This window comes from Pristiophorus japonicus, chromosome 2 (assembly GCF_044704955.1).
Source record: "Pristiophorus japonicus isolate sPriJap1 chromosome 2, sPriJap1.hap1, whole genome shotgun sequence".
In the NCBI taxonomy this organism is placed as follows: domain Eukaryota; kingdom Metazoa; phylum Chordata; class Chondrichthyes; family Pristiophoridae; genus Pristiophorus; species Pristiophorus japonicus.
Genome location: NC_091978.1, coordinates 278,519,477 through 278,532,735, shown reverse-complemented (window position 1 = coordinate 278,532,735; position 13,259 = coordinate 278,519,477). Strand labels below are relative to the sequence as shown.

The 13,259-nt window shown below is 42.5% G+C and overlaps 1 protein-coding gene across 2 annotated transcripts in view; it reads left to right on the top strand.

Moving 5' to 3' along the window:
- Positions 1–13,259, top strand: part of tmem131l (transmembrane 131 like) — a 221,938-nt gene that overhangs the window by 92,611 nt on the left and 116,068 nt on the right. For both annotated transcript variants that reach the window (XM_070871423.1, XM_070871424.1), the window contains exon 4: positions 9,133–9,198. In XM_070871423.1, coding sequence (XP_070727524.1) covers positions 9,133–9,198 — 66 coding nt within the window. The remainder of the gene's footprint in view (positions 1–9,132; positions 9,199–13,259) is intronic.

The following is a 13,259-nucleotide window of genomic DNA, read 5'->3' as shown; positions in this document are numbered from 1 at the left end:
GTCTTGCGGGACCCCTCCAGTGTGAGGTGCAGGCTGGGACGCTGTGGCCATGGGTGTTACAGGCTGCATTCCAGCAGCACTGGGAGGTGCAGGCTGGGATATTGGAGCACTGAATGATCCATACTGCATTCCAGCAGCACTGGAGCCTGCAACCTCTGGACTTTTGAAAGCATCCAATGTCGGACCAAAACTTAAACCACTATTCAGGGACTGGAACGAGCTGAAACCACGGAATGACGAATCAGAAATCATGGAATTGCTTGGCAACGCAAGTTCAAGATTCTCCCCTTCATACCTCTCCATGGCCACCCTCTCCCCCGCCCCTACAAAGTTGGTCTGGCTCGCCCGTGTCTGAATCATCGTCTATCTTCAGGATTGGCATCAGGTTCTGCAAAATATAAGTCAAATGGTTAGCGGCAGAGGAGGGACAGGATGGGTGGTATGAGTAGGCTCGCACGTAGCAGACCAGGCAGCAGATTGATTTGAAGGGCCACGAGTAGTTTTCAGTACATAGAAACATTAAAAATAGGTGCAGGAGTAGACCATTTAGCCCTTTGAGCCTGCACCACCATTCAATAAGATCATGGCTGATCATTCACCTCAGTACTCCTTTCCTGCTTTTCTCTCTATACCCCTTGATCCCTTTAGCCGTAAGGGCCATATCTAACTCCCTCTTGAATATATCCAACGAACTGGCATCAACAACTCTCTGCGGTAGAGAATCCCACAGGTTAACAACTGAGTGAAGAAGTTTCTCCTCATCTCAGTCCTAAATGGCATATCCTTATCCTTAGACTGTGTCCCCCTGGTTCTGGACTTCCCCAACATCGGGAACATTCTTCCTGCATCTAACCCGTCCAGTCCCGTCAGAATTTTGTTTCTATGAGATCCCCTCTCATCCTTCTAAACTCCAGTGAATCAAGGCCCAGTCGATCCAATCTCTCCTCATATGTCAGTCCTGCCATCTCCGGAATCAATCTGGTGAACCTTCGCTGCACTCCCTCAATAGCAAGAATGTCCTTCCTCAGATTAGGAGACCAAAACTGAACACAATATTCCAGGTGAGGCTTCACCAAGGCCCTGTACAGCTACAGTAAGATTTCCCTGCTCCTATACTCAAATCCCCTAGCTATGATGGCCAACATGCCATTTGTCGTCTTCACCACCTGCTGTACCTGCATGCCAACTTTCAATGACTGATGTACCACGACACCCAAGTCTCATTGCACCTCCCTTTTCCTAATCTGCCGCCATTCAGATAATATTCTGCCTTCATGTTTTTGTCCCCAAAGTGGATAACCTCATTTATCCACATTATACTGCATCTGCCATGCATTTGCCCACACACCTAACCTGTCCAAGTCATCCTGCAACCTCCTCACAGCTCACACCGCCACCCAGCTTAGTGTCATCTGCTAACTTGGAGATATTATACTCAATTCCTTCATCATCTAAATCATTGATGTATATTGTAAATAGCTGGGGTCCCAGCACTGAGCCCTGCAGCACCCCACTAGTCACTGCCTGCCATTCTGAAAAGGACCTGTTTATCCCGACTCTCTGCTTCCTGTCTGCCAATCAGTTCTCTATCCACGTCAGTACATTACCCCCAATACCATGTGCTTAATTTTGCACACCAATCTCTTGCGTGGGACCTTGTCAAAAGCCTTTTGAAAGTCCAAATACACCACATCCACAGGTTCTCCCTTGCCCACTCTACTAGTTACATCCTCAAATTTCTAGAAGATTTGCCGAGCATGATTTCCCTTTCATAAATCCATGCTGACTTGGACCGATCCTGTCACAGCTTTCCAAATGCACTGCTATTTCATCTTAAATAATTGATTCTAACATTTTCCCCACTACTGATGTCAGGCTAACTGGTCTATAATTCTCCGTTTTCTCTCCCTCCTTTTTTAAAAAAGTGCTGTTACATTAGCTACCCTCCAGTCCATAGGAACTGATCCAGAGTCTATAGAATGTTGGAAAATGATCACCAATGCATCCATTATTTCTAGGGCTACTTCCTTAAGTACTCTGGGATGCAGACTATCGGGCCCTGGGGATTTATCAGCCTTCAATCCCATCAATTTCCCGCCTAAATGATTTCCTTTAGTTCCTCCTTCTCAATAGACCCTCGGTCCCCTAGTATTCCCGGAAGGTTATTTGTGTCTTCCTTCGTGAAGACAGAACCAAAGTACTTGTTCAACTGGTCTGCCATTTCCTTGTTCCCCATTATAAATTCACCTGATTCTGACTGCAAGGGACCTACGTTTGTCTTCACTAATCTTTTTCTCTCCATATCTATAGAAGCTTTTGCAGTCAGTTTTTATGTTCCCAGCAAGCTTCCCCTCATACTCTCTTTTCCCCCTCCTAATTAAACCCTTTGTCCTCCTCTGCTGCATTCTAAATTTCTCCCAGTCCTCCGGTTTGCTGCTTTTTCTGGCCAATTTATATGCCACTTCCTTGGATTTAACACTATCCTTAATTTCCCTTGTTAGCCGCGGTTGAGCCACCTTCTCCGTTTTATTTTTACTCCAGACAGGGATGTACAATTGTTGAAGTTCATCCATGTGATCTTTAAATGTTTGCCATTGCCTATCCACCGTCAACCCTTTAAGTATCATTCGCCAGTCTATACTAGCCAATTCACGTCTCATACCATCGAAGTTACCTCAAGTTCCTTTCCCTCTCCCTTGTGTGTGGGCCCAGCTTGTGCAGTACTGACTGCCCTCATACCTTTGTAGTCTCCTTTATTTAAGCTTAGGCCACTGGTTTGAGAACCAACTTTCTCTCTCACCCTCCAACTGAATTTGAAATTCAACCATGTTATGGTCACTCATTCCTTGGGGATCCTTTACTACGAGATCATTGATTAATCCAGATCCATGATAACCTGCTCCCTGGTTGGTTCCGCAATGTACGGTTCAAAGAAACTATCCCGGATACACTCTATCAACTCTTCCTCAAGGCTACCCTGGCCACTTTGCTTTGTCCAATCAATATGAAGGTTAAAATCACCCATGCTTATTGCCGTTCCTTTATACAAGCCTCAATTATTTTGTGATTTATACTCCATCCAACAGTAGCTACTGTTAGGGGACCTGTAGACTACGCCCACCAATGACTTTTTCTCCTTATTATTCCTTATCTCCACTCAAACTGATTCAACATCTTGAGCCAATATCGTTTCTCATTAACGCACTGATCTCATCCTTTATTAACTGTGCTACCTCACCCCCTTTTCCCTTCTGTCCTTCCGAATTGTCAAATACCCCAGAATATTTAGTTCCCAGTCCTGGTCGGCTTGCAACCACGTCTCTGCAATGGCTTTCAGATCCTTACCCATTTGTATCTATTTGTGCCGTCAACTCGTCTATTTGGCTACAAATGCTATGTTCATTCAGATAAAGAGCTTTTAAATTTGTATTTTTCCCATTTATTTTTTCCTGCTTTTGACTTCACTTTCTAAATCAACTTTGTTTATACATTTTGGCACGCTCTGGTTTTCATTTCCCCCAGTGCTACCCTGCTCTATTGCCTGTTCCTTGTTCTTTGACATTTTAAATCTTCGCTCACCTGAATCCTCCCCCCACCAATTAGTTTAAAGCCCTCTTTACAGCTCTAGTTATTTGATTCGCCAGGACCCTAGTCCCAGCACGGTCTAAGTGGAGCACGTGACATCGGAACAGCTTCCTGTTACCCCAGTACTGGTGTTAGTGTCCTATGAACCAAAACCCATTTCTCCCACACCAATCTTTCAGCCACCTGTTTAACTCTCGGATCTTTTTTACCTAATGCAAATTTGCTCGTGGTTCGGGTGAGTAATCCAGAGATTATTATCTTTTGTGGTTCTGCTTTTTAATTTGGCCCCTAACTGCTGATACTCCCTCAGCAGAACCTCTTTCTTTCTTATCGGTCGTTGGTACCCACATGGATTATGACCACTGGATCTTCCCCCTCCCACTCCAAGTTCCTCTCCAGCCCAGAGATGTCCTTAAGGCAAAACAGCCTTCGGGACTCACGCTCACAGCTGCAGAGAACAGTATCTATCCCCCTAATGCTACTGTCCCCAACCACTACAACATTTCTTTTTACTCCCCCCCCCCCCCCCCCCCCCCCAACCTGTGTAAATGTGGATTCTTTTCTCTCAATCTGGTACTGTGCTGTGGTCCGTGTGCTGATCCTCCCTGCAGTCCCTGCTCTTGTCCACACAGGGAGTAAGAGCCTCGAACCTGTTGGATGAGAGCAAGGGCTAAGGCTCCTCTCTTACTCCATCCTGAGTCCCCATACCTTCCTAACTCGTAGTCACACACTCCTGTCTGAATTCCCCAAGGGTCAGTTTTGGCTCCATTATTCACTGCAATTTTTATAAACAACAAGACTCTGGTGTAGGGAGCAGCATTATAAAGTTTGCGGATGATACGAAACTTGGCAATGTTGCAGATAGTGATGAGGATAGTTGTCAACCTCAGGATAACCTGGACAGGATGGTGAATTGGGCAGAAGCATGGCAGATGAAGTTTAGTGCGGGGAAGTGTGAAGTGATGCATTTTGGGAGAACTAAATATGGAAAGACAGTACAGGTACAGCCTCAAATCCAGAGTTCCGAAATTCGCAATGTTCCAGAATCTGGCAACCGGGCTGATCCGTGACAGGATCGTCCGGAAACAGGAAAATGTTTTTGGGCCCCACCTCCCGGCCCGGCTGCCTCTTTTTCCCCCCCCCCCCCCCCCCTCTCCTGCCTACCGCGTCACAGGCAGATGTTCCGAAATCCGGAAATACCCAGAATCCAGAGTGGCCTCGGTCCCGAGACTTTCGGATTTTCGACGTTGTACCTGTATACTTGTAAATGGCACGATTTTGAAAAGTGTAGATGAGTGAGACTTTGGTGTTCACATTCACAAGTCATTAAAAGAGGCACGGCAAGTTGATAAGGTGGTTTTAAAAAAGCATCTTGGGTTTGTAAATGGAGGAATAGAATATAAAAGCCAAGGCATCATGCTAGAACTTTATAATAATCACTTGTTAAGCTTTAGCTGGAGTATTGTGGACAATTCTGGGTACCACAATTCAGGAAAGGGTACAGAGGAGGTTCACTGGCTGTTACCAGGGGCGAGGACCTTCAGTTATGAAGGGAGGTAAAAAAATTTTGGACCATTCTCCTTGGAACAGGAATGGTTAAGTGGTGACTTAAGAGATTTTTCATGAGAGGTTTTGACCGAGAAAAACTTTCTCTGGCGAGTGGGTCAATAAGCAGAGGTCATAGATTTAAAATCATTGGCAAAAGATCTAGAAGGGAGATGAGAATTTACTTCACTGTAGTCGAGGTCTAGAACGCTATACCTGAAAAGGTGGTGGAAGCTGATTCCATAAATAATTTTCAAAGTGAGTTGGACAGGTACTGGAGGATGAGGAACTTACAGGGTTACAGACAAAAAGTGAGAACATGGTACTAAGCATGACTGCTCTTTCAAAGGCATGATGGGCTGAATGGTGGCCTCCTGTGCTGTAAGTTTCTATGATACTATGAATATGAATTGTTAGCCAGTATTTATCATGTAATTTTAAAGTTGCATTGTGTCTCGTACTGCTAAATTATTGCACAATGACAGCAGTTCACTTCACTTGAGTATGAGGGAGAGCTGCATTATTGGAGCTATCATTCTGATGAGACTTAGCAAGGTCCCATTTGCCTGTTCAGGTGGATGTAAAAGATAGGATTTTTTGGGATGCAGAGTAGGAGCAGGGAGATCGACAGGTTCCCCCTCCCTTACCAAAACAGATTGTCTCATCGTGCATCTCATCACGGTTTCACTTGGATAGTGAGCTGTATGACGATGAAGGGCATCACAGCCGAGCCTAGTTACATCTCCAGGTGATTGATGCTTTTGGCTCAGCATTCTCCAGCAGGAGCCAGTTGATCCACTGGGAATTGAGTGACTTCCCTCTAACCCAGGGACATCAAGACTCACTGTTAAATATTTGTATTTATGTATATATAGTATGTTTGTGAATGTACGAGTGAACTATAATGTGTTGAATACATGGCATGTTGTCATCTAGATTTGAGTACATGGATATGATGTGGCTGTAATGGGCTTACTTGATTCCCATTTTCAGAATAATTTGTCTACATGGTTCCCTGCTAAATAATAAGTGTTGGTGCATAATAAAGCTGTATGTTTAAAAGATGTATGTTTTTGTTTACAGTATCATTAAAACTATCTGTGCGCTTTTGCAGTGAAAGCGTACTAAATGTTCAGTATGGCTCTTGCTATTTGGATTAATGCAAAAGTGCCGGTGTATTGAGTACTAAATTTAGGATTGCTAAATTAATGTTAAATACTTTATGGCTTGCCCACGCTACCTTTGCTGTGCTTTGGTGGTAAACTGCAGAGCAGTGCAATCAGAAATTTGAAGCATAGCATTTTTGTGACCGGTGGAAAACTTATTCGTGGTCCTACTGGTGTGAAAATTGTGCTATAAACCAAAGTGGGTTAGACCACATAATGGCCCCAAGTTTCGTCCCGCGGCGCAAATGGCGCACCTCCGAGCTGGGCGCCTGTTTTTCGCGCCGAAAACTCACGCTCTTCGCAGCAGGGGGCGGAGCCTAACACTCGCGCGGATTTTCTAAGTAGCAGGGGGCGGGTACAATTTAAATTAGCCTTCGTGGTGCCGGCAACCCTGCGCGTGCGCGTTGGAGCATGCGCACACGCGCAGTCTCACACAAACATTGGCACTCGGTCATTTTTTAAAATACTGCAGAAAAAGTGAAGATTTGTTTCTTGGATCCCTGCAAAGGCTTGTAATTTAATTTTTTTTTGATATTTCTGTGTGTGAGGGAGTGCTTTTAGCAGCACTGCTGAATAAATCACCTGCTGAAATCAGTGAGTTCAGCTTTTCACTGCTAAACTTGCAAAACTGGTGCTGCATTGGTGCATACAAATTAAGGACTGTGTGTTTGGAGAAATAAGAGTGCCAATTCAACTTTGCAATAATACGTGGTGTTGACAATGCAGCACCCATTCTGCAAATTTAAATATAAAACTGTCGATGTGGCTGCCTCTCCCTGTCCAATTGGCCTCAGTCCCCCTCGCAGCTCGAAGGCTGCTGCTATATCTTCGGCTGCCGGCCAGCCACTGACACCGCCCCTAAAGCGTGGCCGAATGGCCTCACATCGGTCCACTGATTCTTCGGCTGCCGGCCAGCCACTGACGCCGCTGATATCTCATGGCCGAATGGCCTCGGGTCCGTCCGGTGCTGCTTCTTCGCGGCCAGCCACGAAGAGAATGAAGGCCTGCCTCAAGCACTGCTCGAAGCTTGCTGCCGCTGCCGCTGCCGTCGAGACACTAACGCCACACCGCTGCCTGCCTCCAACATGAAAGGCCTGCCTGAAGCACTTTCACACAGGTAGGAACATGGTTTATTTAATCTTTTCTTTGCTTATAAATTTTTATTCAGGTTGGATTTATTTGTATAATATTTGTATAAGTATAACTAAGGATTGATTATAGAATTTAATGACTTCCCTCCCCCCCCCCGACCTCGTTCCCTACGCCTAATTTGTAACCTACGCCTGATTTTCTAAAGTGTAGACAGGGTTTTTTCGAATGTACAAAAATCTTCACTTACTCCATTCTAAGTTAGTTTGGAATAAGTTTTCACTCACGAAACTTTGAAATCAGGCGTAAGTGGCCGGACATGCCCCCTTTTGAAAAAAAAATTCAGTTCCAAAATGAAACTGTTCTAACTGACTAGAACTGGAGCAAACTAAATGTGGAGAATTCCGATTTCTAAGATACTCCGTTCTACACCAGTTGCTCCTAAAAATCAGGAGCAAATCATGTGGAAACTTGGGGCCATAATGAGGAACTCCAAAAATGTGCAGTATTTAAAATGCTGATGCTAAGTCTGACCTGGCTACCTTCAACCTTCAACATATTCGGCATGTTGTTTTTCAAGGGATATCTGTTGACAAACCTTAAAAATGAAAAGCATTTTAAAACCTTTTGAAAATGAGGTTTCTTTTGTAGGCATTGTTAACAGTAACCAAGATTTTGAACACGTTAACAGGCTTTTTCAACTGTCGCAAATTTAAAAATGGCATGTTGATGTACATTATGCAATATCAGCATTTGTCTCTTTCTGAAATTATATTTATTGTATTGCTCTACCCAATTTTATTCACATCACTTGGATCCTTATGTAAAATAATTCTTATATAAAAATGATGCGAATAATTATGAACATACTTTGTTAAACATCTTTCTAAGTGTGCAGTGACTACATTCTGCAGCTCTGATGCATGGTGCAATAAGGCTTGCAGAATTGATTATGAAGCAAATGCATGTTGCTAAGCTAGTATTTTCATTCTTTAAATCAAATGCTGTGCATCCATCCACAGAAGTATGAAAACTAGCCAGGTTAGTCTCTTGCAGAATATTTCTCGCGGATCAACATCCTCCTCCCTTTGTGCACTGAAAAGTTTAATTGAATACTGATTATCGGCTTTTGTATTTCTGAAGCGTGTGCAACATTAGGCCACTTTGAAACTTAGCAATGAACATCTGGTTCTGAGAGATTCTCAGTTACTGCTGTACCCTGTAGAATTGACTGCTCGGAGTAAATTACAATTTAAAAACAATTATACTTATACTGAAAGTGATGATGTAGCTCACGATTGGTATGAATTTTAAAACACAGCACAGCTTTACGGAGGTGACTGCCTCATTATTTAGTCTGTTGTGTAGTCACAGACACCAATTCTGAAAGTTATATAAAGCCTTTTGCCCCAAAGTTTTAATTAAAGTGGCTGATTTTTACTCATTTCTTTTTGCCACTTTTTAAGAGGAAATGTGAGGGACAATTTGAATATCTCCAATTTTGATGTGATATTTTGTCATATTGAAAGTTGCTACATATTTAGTGCATTACAAGTGCACTTGTACTTAGTACCATGTTCCTCTTGAATTGTGCAAGGTGAATTGACAGCTTCAGCAAAGCATTAACTAAATGCTGCTTTATATACTGAGCATTTAAGGCATTGTCGAGTTGGACTTTACATTTAAGGTAAAACATTTACACTAAATTGTCCAGAGTTTTACTTATTTTCACTGTCTTCTCTTGCAGCTCAACAAATGGGCCTAGTACAGGCACCTTGCATTTTAAGCCTCAACTGCTGGATTTTGGTATACAGTAAGTACCTTTACTAATAGTCAGTGCCTCCAATATTATAGGTGAGGAGAAAGTAGAGTTGATGCTATGTGCCAGTGTCTTCAGGTGAAATGTAGTTTTGAGTAAGAAACCTGATCTAAAAGGAATGGTTTTAGATGGATTCTGCAGTGTGGGAGTTCTAAATAATGCAGGTTGCAATCAACGGAAAGCTGCACATCCACACAACTCTGCTGGTTCCACACAGCACGGGATTGGCTTTTCCAATGTTAAGTTTTGCACATGTACAAAACTGGACCGCGCAATTCCTTAAAGGGGTCACCCACCCAAAAACAAAATTGGGGGGAACATTGGTTGCAATCATGGTTTACTTTATCCATTTATTGCTTGGTGTAATCCCAGATTTAAAATTAAATCATTATTGCCGTTTATATTATGGCACCCTAATAAGTTCTATAACAAAGAAAGACTTGGATTTATATCGCGCATTTCACAACTTCATGATGTCCCAAAGTGCTTTACAGCCAAGGAATTACTTTTGAAGTCACTGGTAATTGTAGGGAACGCAGCATTTGAGCATGGCAATGTGATGATGATCAGATGATCTGTTTTGTTGATGTTGGTTGAAGGATAAATATTGGTTAGGACACCGGGGATAACTGCCCTGCTGTTCGAAATAGTGCCATGGGATCTTTTACATTGACCTGAGAGATCGGATGTGGCCTCAGTTTAGCAGCTCATCTGAAAGACCACGCTTCCTCAGTACTGCAGTGGAGTGTCGGTCTAGATATTTGTGCTCAAGTCTCTGGAGTGAATCTTGAACCCCCAACCTTCTGACTCGGAGGCTAGAGTGCTACCAACTGAGCCTGTAAAATGTAACAATCTGGAAAAAAGCTGGGTGTTTCCTCTCTCTAGCATTTGTATTGCTGCAGGAAGTGTTCCTTCCACTGGAAACTTGCCTCTTTAGCTTGGGTCTTAGAGACTTTTTGCCTCATTTACTTTACACTGCTATTATAGCTGGGACTACCACCAGTGGCAGTGCAGTGCACGGGATTCATTTCATACTAAGAAATCTTTTGTTTGGCAGCGGGGTGCTGGTGGGTCGGGGAAAAACCTATCGAGTAGTGATGAGAAATTCCACCGTTCTGAATCTTGGGGGTTTTTATAATGTATTATATACCATTAAAGCTGTTTAAAGATTTGAGATATGGAAATTAATTAAGATGAGTAAATTTTTCACGATTTAAAACCCCTGCTTTTGAATTTTTTTGCTAAAATATTCACCAAGGAATTCATAAATGTTTAATTTGTCAACGGTTATGATTCATTTATGTGCAGAAATTATGATTTTAATTGTAGGGCGACAAACATTTTCCATATGCTAATTTGGAAGGAATCTGAAATCAGTCCAACTGTTTCAGCACAACTTTATGGAGGGGGGGGATTAACTCTCAATGTATTTATTTAATTGTACATATTATAATCAATTACATGATTAAAATGGAATATATCTCCTATGATATGTAATTACACCATGTTAATTTAGTTTCATAAACTTAATTTCAAATAAAACGCGAATTGTTTAGGTTAACACAAGAACATAAGAAATAGGAGCAGGAGTAGGCCATATGGCCCCTCGAGCCTGCTCCGCCATTTAATACGGTCATGGCTGATCCAATCATGGACTCAGCTCCACTTCCCTGCCCGCTCTCCATAACCCCATATTCCCTTATTGTTTAATGTCTATTTCTGTCTTAAATTTATTAAATGTCCCAGCTTCCATAATTCTATGAGGCAGCGAATTCCACAGATCCACAACCCTCAAGAAATTTCTCCTCATCTCAGTTTTAAATGGGCGGCCCCTTATTCTAAGATTATGCCCTCTAGTTCTAGTCTCCCCTATCAGCAGAAACAACCTCTCTGCATCCATCTTGTCAAGCCCCCTCATAATCTTACACGTTTTGATAAGATCACACCTCATTTTTCTGAATTCCAATGAGTAGAGGTCCAACTAATCAACCTTTCCTCATAAGTCAGCCCCCTCATCTCTGGAATCAACCTGGTGAACCTTCTCTGAACTGCCTCCAAAGCAAGTATATCCTTTTGGAAACCAAAACTGCACGCAGTATTCCAGGTGTGGCCTCACCAATACCGTGTACAACTGTAGCAAGACTTCCCTACTTTTATACTCCATCCCCTTTGCAACAAAGGCCAAGATTCCATTGGCCTTCCTGATCACTTGCTGTACTTGCATACTAACCTTTTGTGTTTCATGCTCCAGGACCCCCCCAGGTTCCACTGTACTGCAACACTTTGCAATCTTTCTCCATTTAAATAATAACTTGCTCTTTGATTTTTTTTTTTCTGCCAAAGTGCATGACCTCACACTTTCTAACATTATACTCCATCTGCCAAATTTTTGGCCACTCATTTAGCCTGTCTGTCCTTTTGCAGATTTTGTGTGCCCTCATACACTGCTTTTCCTCTCCTCTTTGTATCGTCGGCAAACTTGGCTACGTTACACTCAGTCCCTTCCTCCAAGTTGCTAATATAGATTGTAAATAATTGGGGTCCCAGCACTGATCTCTGCGGCACCCCACTGGTTACTGATTGCCAACCCGAGAATGAATCATTCATTTATCCCTACTTGCTGTTTTCTGTTCGTTAGCCAATTCTCTATCCATGCTAATATATTGCCCCCAACCCCGTGAACTTTTATCTTGTGCAGTAATCTTTTATGTGGCACCTTGTCAAATGCCTTCTGGAAGTCCAAATACATCAACTGGTTCCCCTTTATCCATCCTGTTCTTTACATTCTCAAAGAATTCTAGCAAGTTTGTCAAACATGACTTCCCCTTCATAAATCCATGCTGACTCAGGCTGACCGAATTTTGCTTTTCCAAATATCCTGCTACTGCTTCTTTAATAATGGACTCCAATATTTTCCCAACCACAGATGTTAGGCTAACTGGTCTATAGTTTCCTGCTTTTTGTCTGCCTCCTTTTTTTTTAAATAGGGGCATTACATTTGCAGTTTTCCAATCTGCTGGGACCTCCCCAGAATCCAGGGAATTTTGGTAAATTATAACCAATGCATCCACAATCCCTGCCGCTACTTCTCAAGACCCTAGGATGCAAGCTGTCAGGTCCAGGGGATTTATCTTTAGTCCCATTATCACGGAGTACCACCTCCTTAGTGATTGTGTTAAGTTCCTTCCCTTCCCCCCCCCCCAAGCCCCTTGACTATCCACTGTTGGAATATTATTAGTGTCCTCTATCGTAAAGACTGATACAAGATATTTGTTCAGAGTTTCTGCCTTCTCCATGTTCCCCATTACTAATTCCCCGGTCTCGTCCTCTAAGGGACCAACATTTACTTTAGCCACTTTTTACCTTTTTGTATACCTACAGAAACTCTTGCTATCTGTTTTTATATTTCATGCTAGTTTACTTTCATAGTCTATCTTTCCTTTCCTCATTTTTTGGTTTGAATTGTGTAAACCTTTCAAAAATGCAAGTTCTAGCACACACCATCCCACTTTAGTAGTTTGGCTGCATAATCAAATTGTTTCTTTTTAAAAAGCTTGAGTCTTAATTTTTTTCATTGATTACATTATTTGACTGCCCTTGTTTTACTTTGGTAATGTACAGTAATTGCACAAATCAATGTGAGCAAGTATTGGGGGTTTGATGAGAGATATCCTCTGGTTCAAAATCACCAGTCACTCCTGTAAGGGGACCTCCATTTTCTGCCCAATATCTAGTTAAAAGATAATGACTTGGGGAACATAAGAGAACCCTTAATCCATACACCGGCTACTGAAATATAACGAGTGCTACCACATGAATTATTTTCACTTTGTGAAAGGCAAACGAATAATCACTCTCCAGAGACAAGGTACAGGCTTCAGGCCAATAGATTGTTTATTGACATGAAGTGCTTCAATGACCAGTGTACATTTGATACAATGAGGGCACATATTCTCTTACACTCCTCAGGATATGAAATCAATTAGTGCCACTAGCTTTTCACTCTAAAGGTCATCTCTGGTAGATTTCTCTTGCTTTAACCCTTGAAAGGTCAG